This window comes from Salvelinus sp. IW2-2015, linkage group LG20, assembly GCF_002910315.2.
Source record: "Salvelinus sp. IW2-2015 linkage group LG20, ASM291031v2, whole genome shotgun sequence".
NCBI lineage: Eukaryota > Metazoa > Chordata > Actinopteri > Salmoniformes > Salmonidae > Salvelinus > Salvelinus sp. IW2-2015.
This window is the reverse complement of record NC_036860.1, coordinates 54,113,600-54,135,737: the sequence shown is the minus strand read 5'-3', so window position 1 is coordinate 54,135,737 and position 22,138 is coordinate 54,113,600. Positions and strand designations below refer to the sequence as shown.

At 40.6% G+C, this 22,138-nt stretch overlaps 2 protein-coding genes across 5 annotated transcripts in view; both read right to left on the bottom strand.

Moving 5' to 3' along the window:
• The window catches only part of LOC111980848 (F-box and WD repeat domain-containing 11-B), a 31,091-nt gene extending 20,190 nt beyond the window's left edge, over positions 1-10,901 (bottom strand). The window contains exon 1 of one of the 3 annotated variants that reach the window (XM_070449478.1): positions 10,788-10,901. In XM_070449478.1, the coding sequence (XP_070305579.1) occupies positions 10,788-10,826 (39 nt within the window). In that variant the 5' untranslated portion in view covers positions 10,827-10,901. Of the gene's footprint in view, positions 1-4,271; positions 4,407-10,787 lie in introns of those variants that run through there. The other 2 variants (XM_024011861.2, XM_070449477.1) reach the window with 2 other exon arrangements.
• A 3,797-nt stretch (positions 10,902-14,698) lies between these two features.
• Positions 14,699-21,657, bottom strand: LOC111981037 (eukaryotic peptide chain release factor subunit 1). 2 transcript variants are annotated; one of them, XM_024012159.2, is made up of 11 exons: positions 21,483-21,657; positions 21,027-21,135; positions 18,327-18,502; positions 17,978-18,117; positions 17,554-17,692; positions 17,277-17,467; positions 17,019-17,148; positions 16,691-16,873; positions 16,510-16,574; positions 16,131-16,278; positions 14,699-15,248 (listed from the first exon to the last, which is right to left on the bottom strand). In XM_024012159.2, the coding sequence occupies exons 2-11, from the start codon at positions 21,110-21,112 to the stop codon at positions 15,166-15,168; spliced, it is 1,341 nt and encodes a 446-aa protein (XP_023867927.1). In that variant the 5' UTR covers positions 21,113-21,135; positions 21,483-21,657; the 3' UTR covers positions 14,699-15,165. The 2 variants fall into 2 exon arrangements, with proteins under 2 accessions (XP_023867927.1, XP_070305580.1); XM_070449479.1 differs by having other exon boundaries at positions 21,474-21,496.
• Positions 21,658-22,138: the final 481 nt, after the last annotated feature.

The window sequence follows — 22,138 nt, the reverse complement described above, 5'->3', positions numbered from 1 at the left end:
CTGGCCCCCTTGGTTAGCGCGCACTGCGCCCGGCCCGCCACAGGAGTCGCTGGAGCGCGATGAGACAAGGATATCCCTACCGGCCAAACCCTCACGACGCTGGGCCAATTGTGCGTCGCCCCACGGACCTCCCGGTTGCGGCCGGCTGCGACAGAGCCTGGGCGCGAACCCAGAGACTCTGGTGGCGCAGCTAGCGCTGCGATGCAGTGCCCTAGACCACTGCGCCACCCGGGAGGCCCCTCCACCCCATTTTTATGAGTGCGTGTGTGTGTCCTGGCTGTGTCTAAATGTTATTAGCCTCACTGTCCTCCTAAGAAATGTGAAGGTGTTTGTCTGGAGCGACAAATGACCTACAACTGACCCTCCCAGTATATGCGTGTTGCCAAAACACATGCAGTTGATGTTGCATACATTACTCCTGCCTGTATCCACAAAAATAAAAAATAAAATAAATCATAATAATAATTCGCGCCACCATTTCCTGGTTGCTATAATTCAAATAGTTAGCCTAATTTCAGTTTGTGACAAAACAAGCAAGTATAGTGTAAAGTATCAATGTACCATCGAAACCGCTGTGAAATACAATATTTTTGGTTACGGAAATTGTATTTTCAGCTGTTTGAAGCTTTGTACAAAACCAAAAGTAAGATGCAAAAATGAAACTTAACGCAAAGCATAGAAATAGTGCACATAGAACAGATGTACCACTTAGATTTTCTTTCAATGAGAACGACAGCTCTATAACACATTTTTACGTGAATTTGGTCAGGTCGCCCCCAAAAAAAGTTACATATTGCAACTGAGTGTCATATGACACTAGCCTAACATATGTCACAAGCTTAGACTGGCATGCTCTGTCCAATACAAAAGCACCGGACTAGGCGGCTAACGTTACTTTGTAAGATAGTGCCAGTGACATATTGTGTGGAAACAGAGGAATGATCGACATGGACAAAGATTTTCTAAGGTGAGAAAACAGAACACTGGCTGGAACAAACACACCGATGGAGGTGCATAACCACTGTCAGTAGCTAGCTAGATTATAATATACGTGGATGACAGCAATCTATGGATGGCTAAATCAAAAATATTATCTACAGGTAGCTAGCTAATATTAATGCCTGGCTAACCTAACATAGCAGGCCTAAAATAAACTAGCTAGCTGTTACAGAGAGGAAGAGGTGAAGCRAGAGAGATAACTGGGCCCAAAATCTGTCTTCTCCAGCAGGCGGCATATGTCTTGCCCACCAAGTGAGAAGTTAAGGTAAAATTTGTTTTTGCATTCTGAAGTTGCTAACCAAGCAGGCTGCTCGCTAGTTATTTCCTCATGTTTTGATCCAATTCTAATTGTATTCATTCAACATTGCTATGCTAAACAAATCATTGTCATGTCGCTAGCTAGCAGAGATTCAATGATGAGACAAGAACTTCAATATATAATGATAGAATACATTTCCAATAGGCCTACATAGGCAACAACTACGGTTAGCGAGTCAGAACTAACCAAGCTAGTTGGTGAGGTTAGTGACATTTCCATTGATGGCACAAAACTGGAAGAACTATCCATGGTACTGAAGCTGGTTGGTGACAGCCAGCACTTGCCTCTTCTTTGGCGCAGAATGGAATGTCCCACTTATACCATTGCCAGCTAAAATGGTACTCCATCACGTTCCGATCTCCATGTTAGGGGCTGCCAATAACTATTAAGTGAGCTCTAACACCAACTCAGACATTATTTCCCTTGCCTCCAGGCCCGTATCGGATACATTTTGGATTCTGAAGTTGCGACCCAAGCTGGCTGGTCGTTAGTTATTTTCTCATATTTTGACCCAGTCATTAATTCTAAATCATTCTAATCGTATCCAATAGGCCTACACAGGATGCACTGTGCTGGTTAATTAATAAAATGGAATTCTGAGTGTTCATGGTTTCTTAGGGGTAGGGGGATGGCAGTAATGCAATATTTTTTCCAGGGCTAAAATGTAAACACGAAGCAACCAAACTCCTGCCAACACATGACTCTGGGGCAGTGGTTGAAACTCATAAAAGACCCAACCTCGTCAACTTACCCTCACCTTATGCCCTTGGGGGAATCCCCATCACCATCTTGTAGGGCGGTCCAAATGATTAGCCAAGCAAGGGAAGTTTGCAACGTAAGCCCCTTAGCCCTCGTTTTTAGTAGAGTTTGCGAGTGTACAATTATGTTCACTCCGGGGCCTGAAACGGCCCATAATTCAATTCGCAACAATGGAACACCTGCTAAATATTTTTTTTTAAATAACAATGGAGAAGACAACATACAAGTGTTAGTAAAAGCTCATGTAAAAAAGGTTTGAAATTGTGCTACTAATGCACAAATACGTCTCGTAAAAGTAATGTTTGGTTAGCTTTCGGAAATTGTAGAAATAAAACATTTCTCTTCAGAAGTTCCAGCTAGGCAGACTAACGTCAGTTAGCTATCATACAGTAGGAGTATATTAATAATTATATAGTAAATAAGTAGACATGCAATCATAATTGACTGYAGCGCATAGAAAGCACCCACAAGCTACCAGTGGCTGAAAACACAATCATTGCGGGATGAACGAGTGACGAATTTCTGAGCAAGGGCGGTCCATTTAAAAATCATTCCTTGAGGGGGCTCAAGATGCCGTCATGAGAGGGTGTAACATTTCTAGCTGAGGAACAATTTTAGGCTTCTCTCAGTTGCAATTTTTTGTCTAGCCATACAATGTAGCTATTTGAATAATTTTGTAATTAATCAAACCATTGAAATATATTTGACGATTTCCAACAAACAAAATAGCTATCGAAAAGTTTCAGCATGTTTAGTTAAGTTAGCTAGCATCATGGAATCAGGACATGACCAAACTGTTGCTGGGATAATGGATGTTGAAACTTCCAAGGAGAAAAGAGACATTGCTGAAACTCACTCATATGCTTGCAGTGTAAAAAAGGGGGGTGAGTGTGATTCATACCCGAATACCCCAACCAAGGAGCAACTTCCAAAGAAGCTGAGAAGTGAACCATCACTGAGCCAGCTACAGGACAACATCGTCCGCGTCCTCAGGGCAAAAATCAAAGATCATGGATTTGGTGAAAAAGAAGACTATCAGCATCGTTAACCTGAAGAAAGCGATTGATTTCAATGCTGAGGAAGTAAAAACTCTGAAGCAGCAGAACACAACATTGAAAATTCAGGTTGCAAATCAGGAGCAGAAACTCACTGAAATGGAGTCAAAGGTAAACGGGAATGACCGGTATGGTCGGAGACGGAATCTTCGAATTTATGGAATAGCAGAAAACTCTGACAAGAACATCAAAGCAAGAGTGAAGGACATTTGCTGGGCAATAGTCCTGGAGGAGGGGGCAAAACGTTGTTGCAGGTTCTCTGGATGTAGTGCACCGCCTGGATAGGCTAAAAGATAGGGAAAACAACCAGCCACCAAGACCAGTGATCATGAGATTCATCTCCAGGACAGCGAGGAATCCGACACGGAAAAGTGCAAAGGAAAATTACTATTTAAAGAACAACAAGCTGAGGTTCAAGGAGGATCTGACAGCATTTGACAAAGAAGCTCGGAATCGTCTGTGGCCGATGATTGAGAGAACAAGGAAGGAGGGGAAAAGTGCTTACTTTGCGGGAGCCAAGGATTTTGTTAATGGAAGGGAAATTCACGCTGACGCCTAGCTTGTTGACTGCTGGATTTATCAAGTGAGTTGTGCAGGACTGAGTATTATTTGCATCTGATAAAACTTTATATTTCTTGAGGAAGAGCATTGTTCGTGTGAGCCAAGTGTTTATTTTATGGCAGGGGAATTCACACCGACACTTAATGTTAGCTTGATGGCTATTCGTTTCACCAATCAATGGCACAACGTTATTTGCAATTGTATGGAAATATGTATATCTACAGTTGAAATCGGAAGGTTACATACACTCAGGTTGGAGACATTAAAACTCGTTTTTATACCACTCCACACATTTCTTGTTAAAAAACTATAGTTTTGGCAAGTCGGTTAAGAGATCTACATTGTGCATCACACAACTATGTTTTTCAACAATTGTTTACAGACAGATTATTTCACGTATAATTCACTGTATCACAAATCCAGTGGGTCAGAAGTTTACATACGCTAAGTTGATTGTGCCTTTAAACAGCATGGAAAATTCCAGAAAATGATGTGATGGCTTTAGAAGCTTCTGATAGTCTAATTGACATCATTTGAGTCTATTGGAGGTGTACCTGTGGATGTATTTCAAGGCCTACCTTCAAACGCAGTGCCTCTTTGCTGGACATCATGGGAAAATCAAAAGAAATCAGCAAAGACCTCAGAAAAAAATTGTAGGCCTACACAAATCAGGTTCATCCGTGGGAGCAATTTCCAAACGSCTGAAGGTTCATCTGTACAAACAATAGTACACAAGTATAAACACCATGAGACAACGCAGCCGTCATACTGCTCAGGAAGGAGACGCGTTCTGTCTCCAAAAGATGAACGTACTTTTGTGTGAAAAGTGCAAATCAATCCCAGAACAGCAGCAAAGGACCTTGTGAAGATGCTGGAGGAAACAGGTACAAAAGTATCTATATCCACAGTAAAATTAGTTCTATATCGACATAACCTGAAAGGCAGCTCAACAAGGAAGAAGCCACTGCTCCAAAATTGCCATAAAAAAGCCAAACTACGGTTTGCAACTGCACATGGGGACAAAGATCATACTTTTTGGAGAAATGTCCTCTGGTCTGATGAAACTAAAATAGAACTGTTTGGCCATAATGACCATCGTTATGTTTGGAGGAAAAAGGGGGAGGCTTGCAAGCCGAAGAACACAATCCCAACCGTGAAGCACGGGGATGGCAGCATCATGTTGTGGGGGTGCTTTGCTGCATGAGGGACTGGTGCACTTCACAAAATAGATGGCATCATGAGGGGGAAAATTATGTGGATATATTGAAGCAACATTAAGACATCAGTCAAGAAGTTAAAGCTTGGTCACAAATGGGCCTTGCAAATGGACAATGACCCCAAGCATACTTCCAAAGTTGTGGCAAAATGGCTTAAGGACAACACAGTCAAGGTATTGGAGTGTCCATCACAAAACCCTGACCTCAATCCCATTTAAAATTTGTGGGCAGAATTGAAAAAGCGAGTGCAAGCAAGGCGGCCTACAAACCTGACTCAGTTACACCAGCTCTGTCAGGAGGAATGGGCCAAAATTCACCCAACTTATTGTGGGAAGCTTGTGTAAGGCTACCTGAAACATTTGACCCAAGTAAAACAATTTAAAAGGCAATTCTATCAAATACGAATTGAGTGTATGCACACTTCTGACCCATTGGGAATGTGATGAAAGAAATAAAAGCTGAAATAAATCATTCTCTTAACTATTATTCTGACATTTCACATTCTTAAAATAAAGTGGTGATCCTAACTGACCTAAGACAGGACATTTTTACTAGGATTAAATGTCAGGAATTGTGAAAAACTGAGTTTAAATGTATTTGGCTAAGGTGTATGTAAACTTCCGACTTCAACTGCATGTATGTGTATATATATATATATATATATATATAAAATGTAGGTCAACCACTTGCGTAGTGCAAAGGACTGTTTTTATTTGCAACTAGTAAGAACTTTTCTTTGTGAGAACCCGCTTCATGTGAACCTATACAAGTTTAATATTCTTCATATAGTCACTGTAATAGTAAATGTCCATTTCTGTTTTTTCTATTAATGCCAGGGGAATCCATAATATTTGGAAAAGGACATTTTTATTTTTGTATTGTAAGGGTACGAGTGCCGACTTGTATTTCATTCAAGAAACTCATGCCTGTTCCACAGATACTGTGTTTTGGAAGTGTCAATGGAGGAATGATATTTGGTACTAATCGGTCTGCAGGTGTCGCTATTTTAAAAAGCAACTTTAAGGGTGATATATTGAGTCATGAAGCAGATAATGAGATGGATTATATTATTGGTGTCAACCACATTCAATTCATTGTTGTAAATATTTATGCTACCAATAACAAGTCAAGTAACTATTTTATTTAGAGAAATTTCCATTGGCCAAAGTAAAAGGGTGGAGATTTTAATACAGTATTACATGATAATCTAGATAGATGGCCTCCTAAGGATAGCAATTCTGTTTGTGAGACAAGGAATATACGTCTACGGTTAGGTGTTCTAGATATTTGTAGATCTAAGAACCCAGATAAGATGATGTTTACATGGAGTACCAAAGATTCCGTATTTATTTCTGGCTGATATCTGAAGATTTGGCTGACAAGGTTGATACAGACTCAATTGAACCATCGATTTTAAAAGACCACAAAAGGATCTCAATAAAGATGCATGGTTTGTAAACAAAAAAAGTTTGTAAAGGTTACTGGAAAATGAATAAGACTTCTAGAGAATTAAGTATTTAAGAAGGATGTAGCAGGAATTCCTGATAAATACTGGAATTGTGCCTGTGTTATGAATACGTTTAGAAGTTACTGTGGGCTAATGAAATTTGATATAAGGCTTTTGGCTATTTTAATGGGGAAAGAAATTGCTTGTGCCGAGAGAGAATATGACATCATAAAAGGGAATAATGGATTATACTAAAAAAACTGAACTAATCAGGAATTACTGGAGCTATCATCATTGCAAATGCAGTTAGACTGTATCTACAAGGAAAAGGCCCGGGGAGCGTTTGTAAGACAAAGACAAAATTGGATGGAAGAGAAAAATAAAAAATATTTATTTAATTTAGAAAAAAGGGCAGACAAAAAGACTTCCATATGTAAATTACTGATCAATAATACTCCCAATGAAAATCCAAAAGAAAGCTCTCAGCATGTTGCCCAGTTTTATCAGAATCTGGATACATCAGCCCAGTCAACTTCCAATACGGATATTTTCTTAGACAATATAGTGAACATTGCTAAGATAGATAATGATTTCAGGGATTTTTGTGAAGAGTTATCTGAAATTGAGATGAGACTGTATTAAAAGCCTTAAGGACAATAGGTCCCCTGGAAATGGTTTAATAAGCACGTTTTATAAAGCATTCAATGATAAATTGATCCCTTTCATTCTTGCTATGTTCCAAGAATCAATAGAAAAAAGGGAGTTACCGGCTTCCTTAAAGCAAGGTGTAATTACTTTGATTCCCAAACCTAATAAGGATTGTCTTTATATAGACAACTGGAGACCCATTAGTTGAATAATGGGAAACGATTTGCCCTTGTATTTGCTAATAGGTTGAAACAAGGCTTGCATCATAATTGATGAAGAACAATCTGGTTTTATGCGTGGTTGACACATTAGTAATAACATCAGGTTGATCTTAGATATGATTGACTAAAATGACCTCATCCTTGATGATAGTTTTCTTATGTTTGTTGATTTTTATAACGCTTTTTACACTGTAGAACATGAGTTTATGTTCAAAGCAATACGATTTTTGGGGGTTTGGTGACTTTTTTTTGAAAGCAGTCCAAACTTTATTTTGTCATTGTACTAGCTCTGTAAAATTAGCTCACGGGACATCCAAAATATGTAATATTGGGCGTGGTATTAGGCAGGGCTGCCCAATTAGTCAATTTGTATTGGTTACTCAAATTATGGCTCTTCATATCAAGAAAGGGAATTTTCAAGGCGTTTCAGCACTTGCCAATGAATTTAAACTATATCAACTGGCTGATGATACCACCATATTTTGAGACAGGAATGAGGTTTCTAAAGCAGTTTCCTGTATTGAAGACTTTTCCTTAGTTTCGGGTTTGAAAATTAATATCAATAAGTCTTATTTCCACTGAAGGATTGTGTTTTACAGGTAGTATATGGTATCCCAATTAAAGATAAGGTTACTTATCTTGGAATTGTTACATGCAAGGATGAAAAACAAAGGAGTGAATTAAACTTTAACCCCATTGAAAAAAACTAAAAAGAAATTGAACCTCTGGTTACTGAGAGATGTTTCGTTATACGGTCGGTTTTTATTGTCTAAAGCTGAAGGGTTATCCAGATCGGTTTATGTCTCGTTATCACTTGAATTATCCCCTAAAATTGTAAAGGACTTAGATAAGATTCTTTATAATTTTATTTGGAGGAACAAACCTCACTATCTACAAAAATATATTATCACTAATACCCAAGAACAAGGTCTTGAGGTTTTAGATTTCAATACTCTAAATAATACTTTTAAAATAAATTGGATTCTGAAGTATATTAAGAACCAGAACAGTATTTGGAATGTCTTCCCTAAGTATTTATTTGACTCTGTTGGTGGCTTAGAATTTTTGCTTCAATGTCATTTTGATGTTGATAAAATCCCAGTAAAATTGACCAAATTCCATAAGCAGGCAATTTTAGCTTGGATGTTAGCAGATAAACACAATTTTCTCCCTCACAGATACTTTCTATGAAACAACAGAGATATACGATTTAAAAGTAAGTATTTTTTTCCATAACTGGTTTGAGAAAAAATTATTTTGGTTGGTCAGTTACTGAATGAGGATGAATATCCACTCTCATATGGGGAATTTCTTGATAAGTTTAAAATTCCAAAACCCCTGAAAAAATATGCAATTGCTTTTGATGCGATTCCCAGGGGGGGGTTGTATATTTTTGAATTCCTCTGTGGTTGATGTAAGTAACATAGATTTACATAAAAATAAATGAATTGGCAATATTAACATCAAAGATAAATGTAGTAATATACAGATTAGGAATATTGTTTGTGATACTACAATTCCCTCAGCAAGATTATTTTGGTCAAATATCTATGGTGATATACAATTGGGGAAAGCATGGAAAATTGCTAACAAATATTGTATCAGTAACAAGGTAAAAGAAGTTTCATTTAAATTGATACATAGAATTTATCCTGTGAAACATGTTTTGGAAAGATTCAAGCTGAATATTGACTATAAATGTGATTTCTGTGGAATGGAGAAGGATACAATTTTGCATTTGTTTTTTTGCCTGTATTCATTGTAGATTTTTATGGATTGACATAGAATTTTTATTTTTTAATAGGACTGGTTGTACAAGTTAATGGTTTTGATATGATTATTTCAGAAATTCTGACATTGATAAAGATGTAGTATATTTAACTGAACTGCTAATAATATTAGGTAAATTTTATATTCATAAATGCAAATGGTCCAATTCAAAACCTAACTTTTTTCACTATATAAATTCATTTAAACAATATGGCACTACTTTAACTAAAATGAMAAACAAAAAGGCAAGTAAAAACTTATTGTATTATTAATGAATATGATTTGTTTGTTTATGATTCCTGGCAATGTAAATATGTTGTATGTATGCTTGTTTGCATGTGAGTATTCATTTTATCTGTTGATATTTGTTAATACATTTTTTTTATCATTCCTTCCTCCCTCTGCAAGTGTATACTCGTCAGACGTCATCAGAAGTCTCCACTTAATTTGAGGGCTGGGGGGATAGGGTGTCTTTTAAGTGCATGGACTGCAGCCTAGATTACAACATAGGGCTGTTTCCTAAAGAAGTTAAATCCACATCCGCTTTGTTGGAGCGATACTAAATAGTATCACTATACTAAATAGTATTGAGATACTGGTGTCCAGGCCCTTCGAATTATTAGTTTCACCTTCATTCTTGGGCTAGCTTGCCTACTGCAGTGGGAGAGAACACGTATGTAAAATGATACATTGTTGTACAGGTCGTAGTGATAAACAGGTAGGTTGAGACAAACCCAACTGTTGCAAACCAAATAGTAGTATGGAAAAAATATTGTGTAGACGCTTTTTTCCGGTGAAGATTATGAATTTCCTGCGGGAAAGTGGACATACCACGTCATCGGCTGGTATGGCGGCGGAAGTTGTCCCACAAGCAACATCCACGATCCAAATAACCCTTTGTATCATTCTGAATAACAAACCCAGTTAGCCTTGCTAATTTTTGCCTGATAAGATTGTCATACGGACTTGCTACCTACCTACTCGTAAAATGTAGCTGTAACTCCGTCCGTTTGCTTCAACATAACGTAGTAGTGACTTAGTTAATTGACGTTCGCTTTACTGGTAGTTAACCAACGTTACTTCCTTCTGCGCAGCTTTAAAATGCCACTTATTCACAATGCCAGATACTGAACTCCAGTGCTCGGGTGGACAGTGTCTGTTTAAGCTAAGATTAGCAAGTAATACATTTCTGAGTAGCTATCTTACCTAACGAGACAAGTCGTTAGTTAGGTGCTCAATAACCGGTACATTAATCTGAAGCCTAACTTTAGGTTTGATCTGATAACTTGTGCTGTGGTTAACGTTAACTTGTTTGAGCCAGACAAATGGCGCAGCGGAGACTCCGTGAGATCCAATCGCCTAGTTTACTTTCCTACATAACGAGTTAAACTGGTTAACTGTAACTAGCTAGCATCTGACGGGGCCACTTCACGGCCCTCTCTATTATTACTTGCCGACTCAATCTTCGTCATGTCGACCTTTAAATTACCATTCGGATGATAATCACTCGGTTCCTAGTCATTCCCAAAAACATTATGCTGTTAACTAGAATAATTAATCATAAGCCACTGGTTAATGTTAGATCACGGACATTGGGCCCTACCTCTGCTCGCTAGCCTAGGTAACTACTAGCTAACGCTAGTTAGCATCTATTTTGTCTGTCATCTCGACCCTCCGGTCGGTTCCAAATCCTTTCGATCGAAACCGCTCTCGGGTGATACTACCATATTACGTCCTCCGACACACGTTCACATCAATATGAGGCAGCGAGTAATCCGATTCAAAACTCACCATCTGCTCCAACGTTTTGTCCTCCATCTCCGGCTCCATATTCTTGTTCCCCGAAACTCACTCGCTGCGAAAAATGGAAACCCAGCCCTGCGTCGGCCTGCAGCTGATATGACGTCACAGAAGACAGGATTGGGGAGGGGTTCACTCAAGCATAGATGCACTTGGTTGGTCGAAACATTATAATGAAGGTGTTGTTGTCATGTGCTATTTCGTGGTTGGCTCTTTTCTGCTGCTAAGCCATAGATGTTGTGTGCTTGTTCGAGGGTCTACCTGAGCATGGTGCTGCGCAGATTGTGTGATCTATAAATGACTTCCACTTCGAAAAGACTAGTTACAACAATCCTTCATGATGAAAAGAGTAGCGAATCTATACTGTGTCTGGGATTGGGGAGATGATTGATCATTAAATAAATACAAATTGGCTTAACTCTTTATAGCTATAGTAGTATAATGATGCATTCTACTTACCAATTATTATGTTGGCAAGGGCTGGACATTGATTAATATAACACATTTCCCTTTTAGCAGTGAAGAGAATAGTGTTTTATTCAAAGATCAGTGATGTACCAATACACTGAACAATTTCTATTGAAAACAATGCAAAAGGCAATATTTACTTGGTGTGTACTGAATAAGCTCTGAATTAAACAGCACACCCCTGAAGTAAACACAAGAAAGGGCTAGAGGTGTCACTACTCAATTTGGCCAATGTTCTGAAAGAGCTGCAAAATCTGGACCCCTACAAATCAGCCGGGCTAGACAATCTGGACCCTCTCTTTCTAAAATTATCCGCCACAATTGTTGCAACCCCTATTACTAGCCTGTTCAACCTCTCTTTCGTATCATCTGAGATCCCCAAAGGGGAAACTGCTGCGGTCATCCCCCTCTTCAAAGGGGGAGACAATCTAGACCCGAACTGTTACAGACCTATATCCATCCTACCCTGCCTTTCTAAGGATTTCGAAAGCCAAGTTAACAAACAGATCACCGACCATTTCGAATCCCACCGTACCTTCTCCGCTATGCAATCTGGTTTCCGAGCTGGTCATGGGTGCACCTCAGCCACGCTCAATGTCCTAAACGATATCATAACCGCCATCGATAAGAGACAATACTGTGCAGCTGTATTCATCGACCTGGCCAAGGCTTTCGACTCTGTCAATCACCACATTCTTATCGGCAGACTCGACAGCCTTGGTTTCTCAAATGACTACCTCGCCTGCTTCACCAACTACTTCTCAAATAGAGTTCAGTGTGTCAAATCGGAGGGCCTGTTGTCCGGACCTCTGGCAGTCTCTTTATGGAGGTGCCACAGGGTTCAATTCTCAGGCCGACTCTTTTCTCTGTATACATCAATAATGTCGCTCTTGCTGCTGATGATTCTCTGATCCACCTCTACGCAGACGACACCATTCTGTATACTTCTGGCCATTATTTTGGACACTGTGTTAAATAACCTCCAGACAAGCTTCAATGCCATACAATACTCATTCCGTGGCCTCCAACGGCTCCTAAATGCAAGTAAAAACGTAATGCATGCTCTTTAACCGATCGCTGCCCGCACCTGCCCGCCCGACCAGCATCACTACTCTGGACAGTTCTGACTTAGAATAATGTGGACAACTACAAATACCTAGGTGTCTGGTTAGATTGTAAACTCTCCTTCCAGACTAACATTAAGCATCTCCAATCCAAAATTAAATCTAGAATCGACTTCCTATTTCGCAACAAAGCATCCTTCACTCATGCTGCCAAACATACCCTCGTAAAACTATCCTACCGATCCTTGACTTCGGCGATGTAATTTACAAAATAGCATCCAACACTCTACTCAGCAAATTGGATGCAGTCTATCACAGTGCTATCCGTTTTGTCACCAAAGCCCCATATACTACCCACCACTGCGACTTGTATGCTCTCGTTGGCTGGCCCTCGCTTCATATTCATCGCCAAACCCACTGGCTCCAGGTCATCTAAGTCTTTGCTAAGTAAAGCCCCACCTTCTCTCAGCTCACTGGTCACCATAGCAGCACCCACCCATAGCACACGCTCCAATAAGTGTCACTGGTCACCCCCAAAGCCAATTCCTCCTGGAACGAATTGCAAAAATCACTGACGCTGGAGACTCATATCTCCGTCACTAACTTTAAGCACCAGCTGTCAGAGCAGCTCACAGATCACTGCACCTGTACATAACCCATCTGTAAATAGCCAATCCAACTACCTCATCCCCATACAGTTTTTTTTTGCTCCTTTGCATCCCATTATCTCTACTTGCACATTCATCTTCTGCACATCTATCACTCCAGTGTTTAATTGCCAAATTGTCATTATTTCTCCACTATGGCCTATTTATTGCCTTACCTCCCTTATCTTACCTCATTTGCACACACTGTATATAGTGTTATTGACTGTATGTTTGTTTATTCCATGTGTAACTGTGTTATTTGTGTCGCACTGCTTTGCTTTATCTTGGCCAGGTCACAGTTGTAAACGAGAATTGTTCAACTGGCCTACCTGGTTAAATAAAGGTGGGAAAAAAATATAGACCCTGGTTCGATTCCAGGTTGTATCACAACTGGCCATGATTGGGAGTCGCATAAGGCAGCGGACAATTGGCCCAGCGTCATCTGGGTTAGGGTTTGTCCAGGGTAAGCAGTCATTGTAAGAATTTGTTCTTAACTGACTTGTCTAAAATAAAGGTTAAAAAAAAGAGGTAATATACAGAAATAGCTCCCACAATCTTAATTTTCTGAAAATATAGGACATCCACTGGGACAACCAAAAGTCTTGACACCAGACTTGCAAACAATGAGGACATTTAATACATCTCATACAAAATGGTGACAGATGAATAGATGAAATCTAGAAAATGTCATAATATGGGCTTGATGTTGCAAAGTAGACATCACATTCATAACTAGATAAAACTGCTCACTGTGCCCCAAAAGGAACTATGGAGAACCATCACAACACACCATTCTTACGTGCCAGATTCAGACAATAGTCAAAGTACTTAAAGCTTTTTTTTCTCTTTTTATATAGCTCACATTCAGGCTGACAATTTCTTTTTTTAGACCATGCAAGCCACAAAGACCCCCAAATAAACATCCAGTGCCTCTGACCAAAATGTTCTGTGACTTAACTTTTTTTGGTAGGAAGAAACAGAGCTAGGCAGGAGTCTTCCAACCCAACAGTATGCAACAGTAGGGGAAAGATGAGAGACAGTGTTCAGATGTTCTTGGGGGGGGGGGGGGTAAGAGGGGCTGCACTCAACTTTTGTATTGGCAGTATCCACATTCAAATTAGGATAGCCAATCAACAAAACTCAGACAATTAGAGCCAGTACAGTTCACATCCAGTACAATCATACTCAAAATAATAAAACTGGACAGGTTTCAATTTATGTCGATAGTACTAGAGGATTACTCATACCAGTAATATGCCTGGAAGTCAAGCCACACACACACACACAACACTGCCTGACAACAACCACACTAGCTCTCAGATTGGTCAGTTTCTGTCACTGTGCAATTCAGACAATCAATCACAGTTAACATTGGACACAGATGCCTCTGGGGAACATGAAAGTATGCATGGTGCACAGCACTGAGGGCATGGTTCATTATACTGAATGAGACAGATTGGTGAGGGTGTGTAGTGTACAAGGCAATATAAAAACAGACGATGTAGCTGTACAACTCTAAATCTCAGCTCTGGGAAGTCTGTATGAGTAATAAAGGACACAGGTCCTCGAAATGAAAACAGGTACAAGAGAACAGTATAGGCTCAGAGTACAGCACCTGTAACAGTGGATCAATTACCAGAGGGGAAAATGGGACAAAACAAAGCAGGTACTGAATTAAAGATAGGAGGCAGGATATGGAAGTCAAGCAGTTCCAATTGAATATTTTTTTCCCCCTGCCCACTACATACATTTTATTTAAAAAAGGAAAACTAAATAATCAGAATCTCATAAAACACAACAGCAGCAAGTACCAGTAAAAAAAAGACAAAAAGATAGATAAGGAAATTGAGTTGGTAAGAAGAAAGTAGGGAGTGATGAGAAAAACAGGTTTCTATCAGTGTGGCCTAGAGCAGGCCAAGCAGGCAGGAGGAGCATGGCCTTGCTGTCAGTCACTTTGAATCCGTCATTAAGTGGAGAGAAACAAACCAAGATAAGCTCCCTCCAAACAGGAGATGGAGTCACTGCTTCAAGTCAGGGATCCATTGATATACGGTATCACGTCTATCTCTTTTGTTTGAAGGTCTAGGTCTCTCTCCTGACGACTTGCTTTCCCTCCACCAGTCTCGGTCAAATCAGGGAAAGCCTTCCAATTGATGAATAATTTTTTCCCCTCGCGTCAGTCTCAACTACCTAGTAGTCATCCAAATCAAATAACTCATCGTCTTCTCCTTGGTACTCTATGGCCTGGAAATCCACCCTGTACCGCAAGATCCCTGTAAAAATTTAATTAAAAAGGAATAGTCAGTCTTACAATAAAAATAAACAAACATGTAAAGTCCCTTGTTTATTGAGCTAAAATAAAAGATCCCAGAAATCCATACGCACAAAAAGCTTATTTCTCTCTAATGTTGTGCACAAATTTGTTTACACCCCTGTTAGTGATAATTTCTTCTTTGCCAAAATAATCCAGCCACCTGACAGGTGTGGCATATCAAGAAGCTGATTAAACAGCATGATCAATACACAGATGCACCTTGTGCTAGGGACAATAAAAGGCCACTAAAATGTGCAGTTTTGTTCCACAACACAATGCCAGATGTCTCAAGTTGAGGGAGCGTACAATTGGCATGCGGAATGCAGGAATGTCCACCGGAACGGTTGCCAGAGAATTGAATGTTCATTTCTTTACCATAAGCCACCTCCGTAGTTTTAGAGAATTTGGCAGTACGTCCAACAGGCCTCACAACCGCAGTCCACGTGTATGGTATCGTGTGGGCGAGTGATTTGCTGATGTCAACATTGTAAACAGAGTGCCCCATGGTGGGGTTATGGTATGGGCAAGCATAAGCTACAGACAACAAAAACAATTGCATTTTGAGAGGCCCATTTTTAAGGTATCTGTATTACCAGTCATGTGAAATCCATGATTAGGGCCTAATGTATTCATTTAAATTGACTGATTTCCTTATATGAACTGTAACTCAGTAAAATCTTTGAAACGGTTGCATTTATATTTTTGTTCAGTATAATTGCTCTGCAGAGGTGCATTACACTGCCAATCTACACTGACATTTTTATTCATTTGCATGAACAGAGAATAAACCCACCCAAAATAGTAAAAGCATTTAGTTATGAATGTATACTTAAACCCTTACCACCAATTCCACCAAAGCCTTTGACAAACTGGGATCCTTCTTGGCTCTTGTCAGTGACAATCTCCAGACAGGCTCCAAACTTCTTATAGCTGTTGGCAAACCATTCAAGTAATGGCAAGCTCTCGATCAGCTCATGGTCCTGACCAGTCTGTAGAAATAAACCCACAATCAAAAAGTTGAACAGGAAAAATTGGAGATCCTTTTGTGATGAGAATTCTCCATGTAAAAGTGGTGGATGCGAACACAGGAAGTAGATGTAATTTCTTTTCAATTTTGCTTACATCACATTTTACAAGGTCCTCTAGAAAATCTGGGACCACAACAAAAATTCCTTCATACACTTGTGTTGGTTATGGAAAGAGAATGACTCCTCACTGACCTCTTTGTCTGTGAAGTGAGACTTGTCTTTCTCCTGCTCTGGCGTCAAATACAACGTCTTCTCATCTGGATCAGTAGAAGGGGTTGAACAGAACAGAAAGGGGCAAGAAATAAAAACATGTTAAGACAAGAATCCCTCAACTGGATGCATTTTGTAGTGCGTGTCGAGCACATTTACATACCGGTACCCTTCTCCGCCATAGCAAGTCCCTCTGCTCCGTGGCAACGTAGGATGTATCTCATGGTATCCAGGTTCTCATAAACAATCAGGATCTCAACAGCACCCATTTCCATGGCTTTCAGTGTGTCTTCCACCCCAAAGCAGTACTTCCCCGTATCCTGGCTGATCTCATCAAAGTATCGTCCTGGGAGAAAAGGTCCTCTATATTATCAATATGACAACAGGATGGATCATGTCTATGCCAGAGAGACACTCAAGCACTCATGACAGATATCAGAGTAGACATTCATGCAAATTAACAACAGATCAGCTGTATTGAATACAAGTACCTATTAGTTTCTTCTCCTGGATGAATTTGACATTGGTAAGCACTTCTGCGGACAGTTCAATGGCCTGGTTGAACCCATTCTCCCCACCATATGATATATCAACCAGCTTCAGGATCTTTGCTTGAAGCCTCTGAATGGACACAAGTCAGACATTCATCAGTCAACAAACAGATCACATATCAGCCATATAAATGCTACAATGGCAATGCTGACAATGGCACCAGAAAGACCTGGAATGGTGGGTCTGGAGTTACTGACCGGGTCAAACATGTCTGACTGGCTGAGCTCCGTCTTGAAGTCAGCTGAACCAGCTAAGACCATGCCTGCTACATTGACCTTGTCGTTRCACAAAAAAAGCGTGGCTGCCGTCTCTGCCACCTTCCGCACATAGTTATGTCTCTTTTCCATCCTCAAACGAGCAAAACGCAAGGCAGACTGTCCTCCTCTGCCTGAAAGAAAACTGTTTGTTATACATGGTTGTGTGGGGACAGGCTGTAATTGTGTTCATGAGTGTATGTGAATGTAGGGCTTTTACCGTGCTTCTTGGGTAGGTCCACTGTGAACTTATGCAGCACCTCCCTGGTGTTGCCCTGTAGGGTTCCGAAGAGGGCGCCACTTCCATCAATCACAATGAAACCAAACTTGCTGTCATCTGAGAGCAATGCTGTAAGAGCCTGGGAGAGAGACGGAAGATGCATGTAATATCATTTTTTAAATCTAATTAGAAAGGTGGTCAATATTTTGACTGTTTTGGCTATACCTAACTTCACGCTACACACACACAAAGCCAAGTTTCTTCACCAAAACAAGCAACACAATCTTGATACCGTCAGAAGTGTTGTTTCGATAGTGCAATGCAATCCAAATGCAATACTCCGTATTTCCCAGTCAAATAGGCCAATGAGAAATATATAGTGAGGTGGGAAAATAATGGACAGAGGGGTGTTGAACAATCTTACCTCTGTGTGGAACTTGTTGTCGCAGAGATACAGAGAAGTGTTGATGGGTTTAAAAGGCTCAAAGTCGATATTGACTTTTTTCTCTTTGCCCTCATCAGTCACAATGGTGCCACAGTACACAACCAAGCCGTTGGGAGGCACTGCAGGGTAAAAAAAATAAGTTGGAGCTCAGAGATGAAATCAAATGTATTGGTCACATACACGTGTTTAGCAGATGTTATTGCGGGTGTAGCGAAATGCTTGTATTCTAGACCACTAGAATGAATGGAGAAATGGCCATAAACCAGCCAGGACCACCCCAAATTACTTCGTACAGGAGAGATAGTAGTTACAACCTGACTTCACACACCTTTATGGTAGAGTTTGAGTCTCTGCTGTACAGAGGTGATGGCTCCAAGCACAGAGAGCCTGTTGACTCTGCTTTTAATGTTGGATGCAGTGCCAAACTCATCAGCCAACATCTTGGCCACTCTGGAGATCTGGTCCTTTGGCGGGATGATCAGGGATATCATACTCGTGCCATTCCTGAGAGGAGATCAATTGCATTAAACCCACTTTTAAAAACAAGGCATATTCTAACACTTCCTTTGAGTTGTAAAATAAGCTGCAAAGCAACTCAGGCAAAATTATGTCTGCAAGCCATTTATTGAAATTTTACAACTTTGTATAAACAGGGAACATGGGTCTCCCGAGTGGCGCAGCGGTCTAACGCACTGATTTGTAGTGCTTGAGGCGTCACTACAGATTAGAGTTCGACCCCGGGCTGTGTTACAGCCGGCCGCGACCAGTAGACCCATGAGGCGGCGCACAATTGGCCCAGCGCTGTCCGGGTTAGGGGAGGGTTTGGCTGGCCGGGATGTCCTTGTCCCATCGAGCTCTAGCATGCATGCTGACACGGTCGCCTGTTGTACGGTTGAACACATTGGTGTGGCTGGCTTCCGGGTTAAGCGAGCACGGAGTCAAGAATCAGTGCGGCTTGGCAGAGTCGTGTTTCGGAGGACGCATGGCTCTCTACCTTCGCCTCTCCCGAGTTCGTTCGGGAGTTGCAGCGATGGGAAAAGACTAACTACCAATTGGATTTCACAAAAAAGTACACACAAAAACAATATAAATATATTTTCAAAAAGGAACCACAGGTTGTCTTGCTTAACCTGCCTTTCATGTAGAGTCCTGTTTAGCAAAGCATGTCCTTTTCATACAAGTATAGCATCAAACGGACTGCTCTAAAGCAAGTTCTTAAGACCGGTTTTCAGTTGAGGAAATTACTAAAGTAGGTGAAGGTCACACCATGGCTAGCATCTACATAATTTTTTTTTTTTTTTTTTACAGGCTTACAAATGTTCTCAACACAAGAATGTGAGCAGTTTTAATATATTAGGTTTCTGCAAATGCTTTTAAAATCAGGTAGTTCTACACAAGGTGAACTCAACACAAGATAATTAACATCAATCAGATCAAGCTTGCAGGGAACATATCTAAGCCCAGCAGCGATTTCCTCCTCGTCATATCTCCCACGCGTATGTACAGACATGCACGCGTATGTACAGACATGCACGCGTATGTACAGACATGCACGCGTATGTACAGACATGCACGCGTATGTACAGACATGCACGCGTATGTACAGACATGCACGCGTATGTACAGACATGCACGCGTGTGCGCGTCCAGACTGACTTAATTACCAACCAGAGATTTTTTGCATGACCGATATTTGAACAATTACTTGTTAGTACTGTATTAAAGCACTAACACATACCTACAAAAACATACATAGCATTAAGACTTGGCCCTGATTGTAAAAAGATACGGACGTTTTTATAGTGAGAGTGTGACCTTGCCCAAGTAGTATTTCCACGTTTTTGGGGTTTTGACCACCATGTTGACATTACAAACTTGTTGCTGTACCTAGTCAAGAGGGTGAAGGTCACAGTAGTTTGTGCACTGAGTAAACTCATTAAACAACTTGACCCACTGGGCTATACAGAAACCACAGGTCATGACTTGCTTAACCTGCCCTAGATGTAGATATAGCCTGTTTTTCCAAGCAAGCCAGGCATGTCCTTTTTATTCAACTATAGCATCAAACCCGACCGCTCTAAGGCGAGTTCTTATGGCAGGTTCAGATGAGGACATTACTACAGGCCTAATGGGAGCGTGACCTTCCCAGTCTTCATACTTCCACATTTTTGTTTTGCCCACCATGTTGACAATACAAACTTGTTGCTGTTCCTAGTCAAGGGGGTGAAGGTCACCTTATTCTGTACACTGACTGAGTTCATTAAACAATTTGACCCACTGGACTATATAGATAACCACCCAGGGCGAAAGAGTGCTCATGCACAGGTCAGGTGTGGAATTTAGCTAAGCGAAGTTCCCGAGTTGGATGCAGGGTCAAGCAGGTCAAAGTTATGCTTAGGAATTGCTTGACCCTTTGCTCTAAATTAAACTACATTGTCAGCTACTCTGGCTGGGTGACAGGTCTATTGCCAGCTAATAAAGGGCTATTTATGTGACACTGACTGGTAAAGACTTGGTCAGCAAAAACCTGCCTGAAATTACATCACATTTTACTTTAAAGCAGCAAAATTGCCCACTGTCACAAATTTTTTTAATGTAAAGACTAGCTAGATAGCGTTGGCCATCAGCTATGACATTGTTAAAATCAAAACAAAGTGTAGATTCAGATTGTATTATCAGCTAGCGAACTGTGAATGTCAGATACCCCTAGTACGCATTGCCAGCTTGGTAGCTGAAGGTAAAGAAGTCATTCTAGTTACACAACTAATAGCAAGCTAGCTAACGTTACGTAACGTAGATCAACGCCAAGTTATCTAGTTGGTTAGCTAACTAGCTAGTTATGCGTTGAACTAAATACTATAACTATTAACGCCATTTACTAGCTAGATAACGTTAATTTGTATGGGCCTTGTACTAGCTTCTACATAGGTAGTAGCTAGTTAGCTACTAAGTTAGCCCCTTGTTTAGTGGTTCAATGAGACGAATCAAGTCACTGACAACCCCATGCACTTGTCATGTCCACACGTACCCCCGAGCAGCTTCCAGACTTTTGATCAACTTCTTTATCTTCCATATCTCCACGTTCCTATCCGCTGCGTTGGGGTCGTCCGCCATTTCTTCCGTTGTCTATTCTGGACCTGGAAGGGTAGTAGTAGTAGCAGCATTAAAAGATGGACTGCGATAACGAGTAAACACGGGCGACTTGTGGTAAGGCTCAAGACAAATATAGCAACATTTTTTTTAAATCTAACTATTTCCACAACTGCAAGGACGATAATATTGGTCACATTGATCTAGTCAGCAACCGGGTGATGTGTCTGTCTCGGTTGGAAAATGTCCTGGCTTTAAAATCCTACTCAGGCCCTAGAGTCCACCTGCTCAAGTATTGCTGAATAATGTCAAAGTTATTAGAAAGATAATGATGCATATGGACCAAACACCAAATCCCCAAAATGACCACTCAAAAACACGCAACTGTACTTGCCCCAAAGCGCCTTTCTGTCTGCACTTTATCTCTCAAATGACAGCTATTTAGTAGTTGTCGTCAGCCCTGACGTTGTTGAGTAGTAGCTCTACTCAAGCCGGTTTGTTCTTGCTAGTACGCATGGTGCGATGGGCCCTCATGTCATGTTGGGGAGGCGGTTGGAATAATTCCGGTTGGGGATCACTTCCTGGAAACGCCATAGTTACGGTTGATTTGGAGATTTTTCATTGGGCTAAACAGTGGGTGGGTGGAGCAGAGAAAAAATAAGTACCAATACCAATGGTTTCCACTAGCTACCACAACCACAAAGTCAAATTGGCAAAATGGTAAAGATTTATGAAAACAAAAATGTGCTTTTTGGGCTTAATTTAAGTTTAGGGTTAGGCATAAGGTTCGTAGTGTGGTTAAAGTTAGGGTTGAGGTCAGGTTTAGGTTTAAAACCCAATGTTAAGAAGAGTAACCAATGCGCTCGTTTGCGTGGTAAGGCTGAAGCAACCGACTCAGAGTTGGCACCACAGGTTCAAAAGTGATTGTGCAAAATTCATACGTCTTTTCAGGGGGCTGGAGTTTTTCCTGTTCTCTTGACCTGGTAAGGTAAAACTCTGTGTTCTATTCATAGGCTATGACAGGGTCCAATGTTAACTGTTTTTCTCACT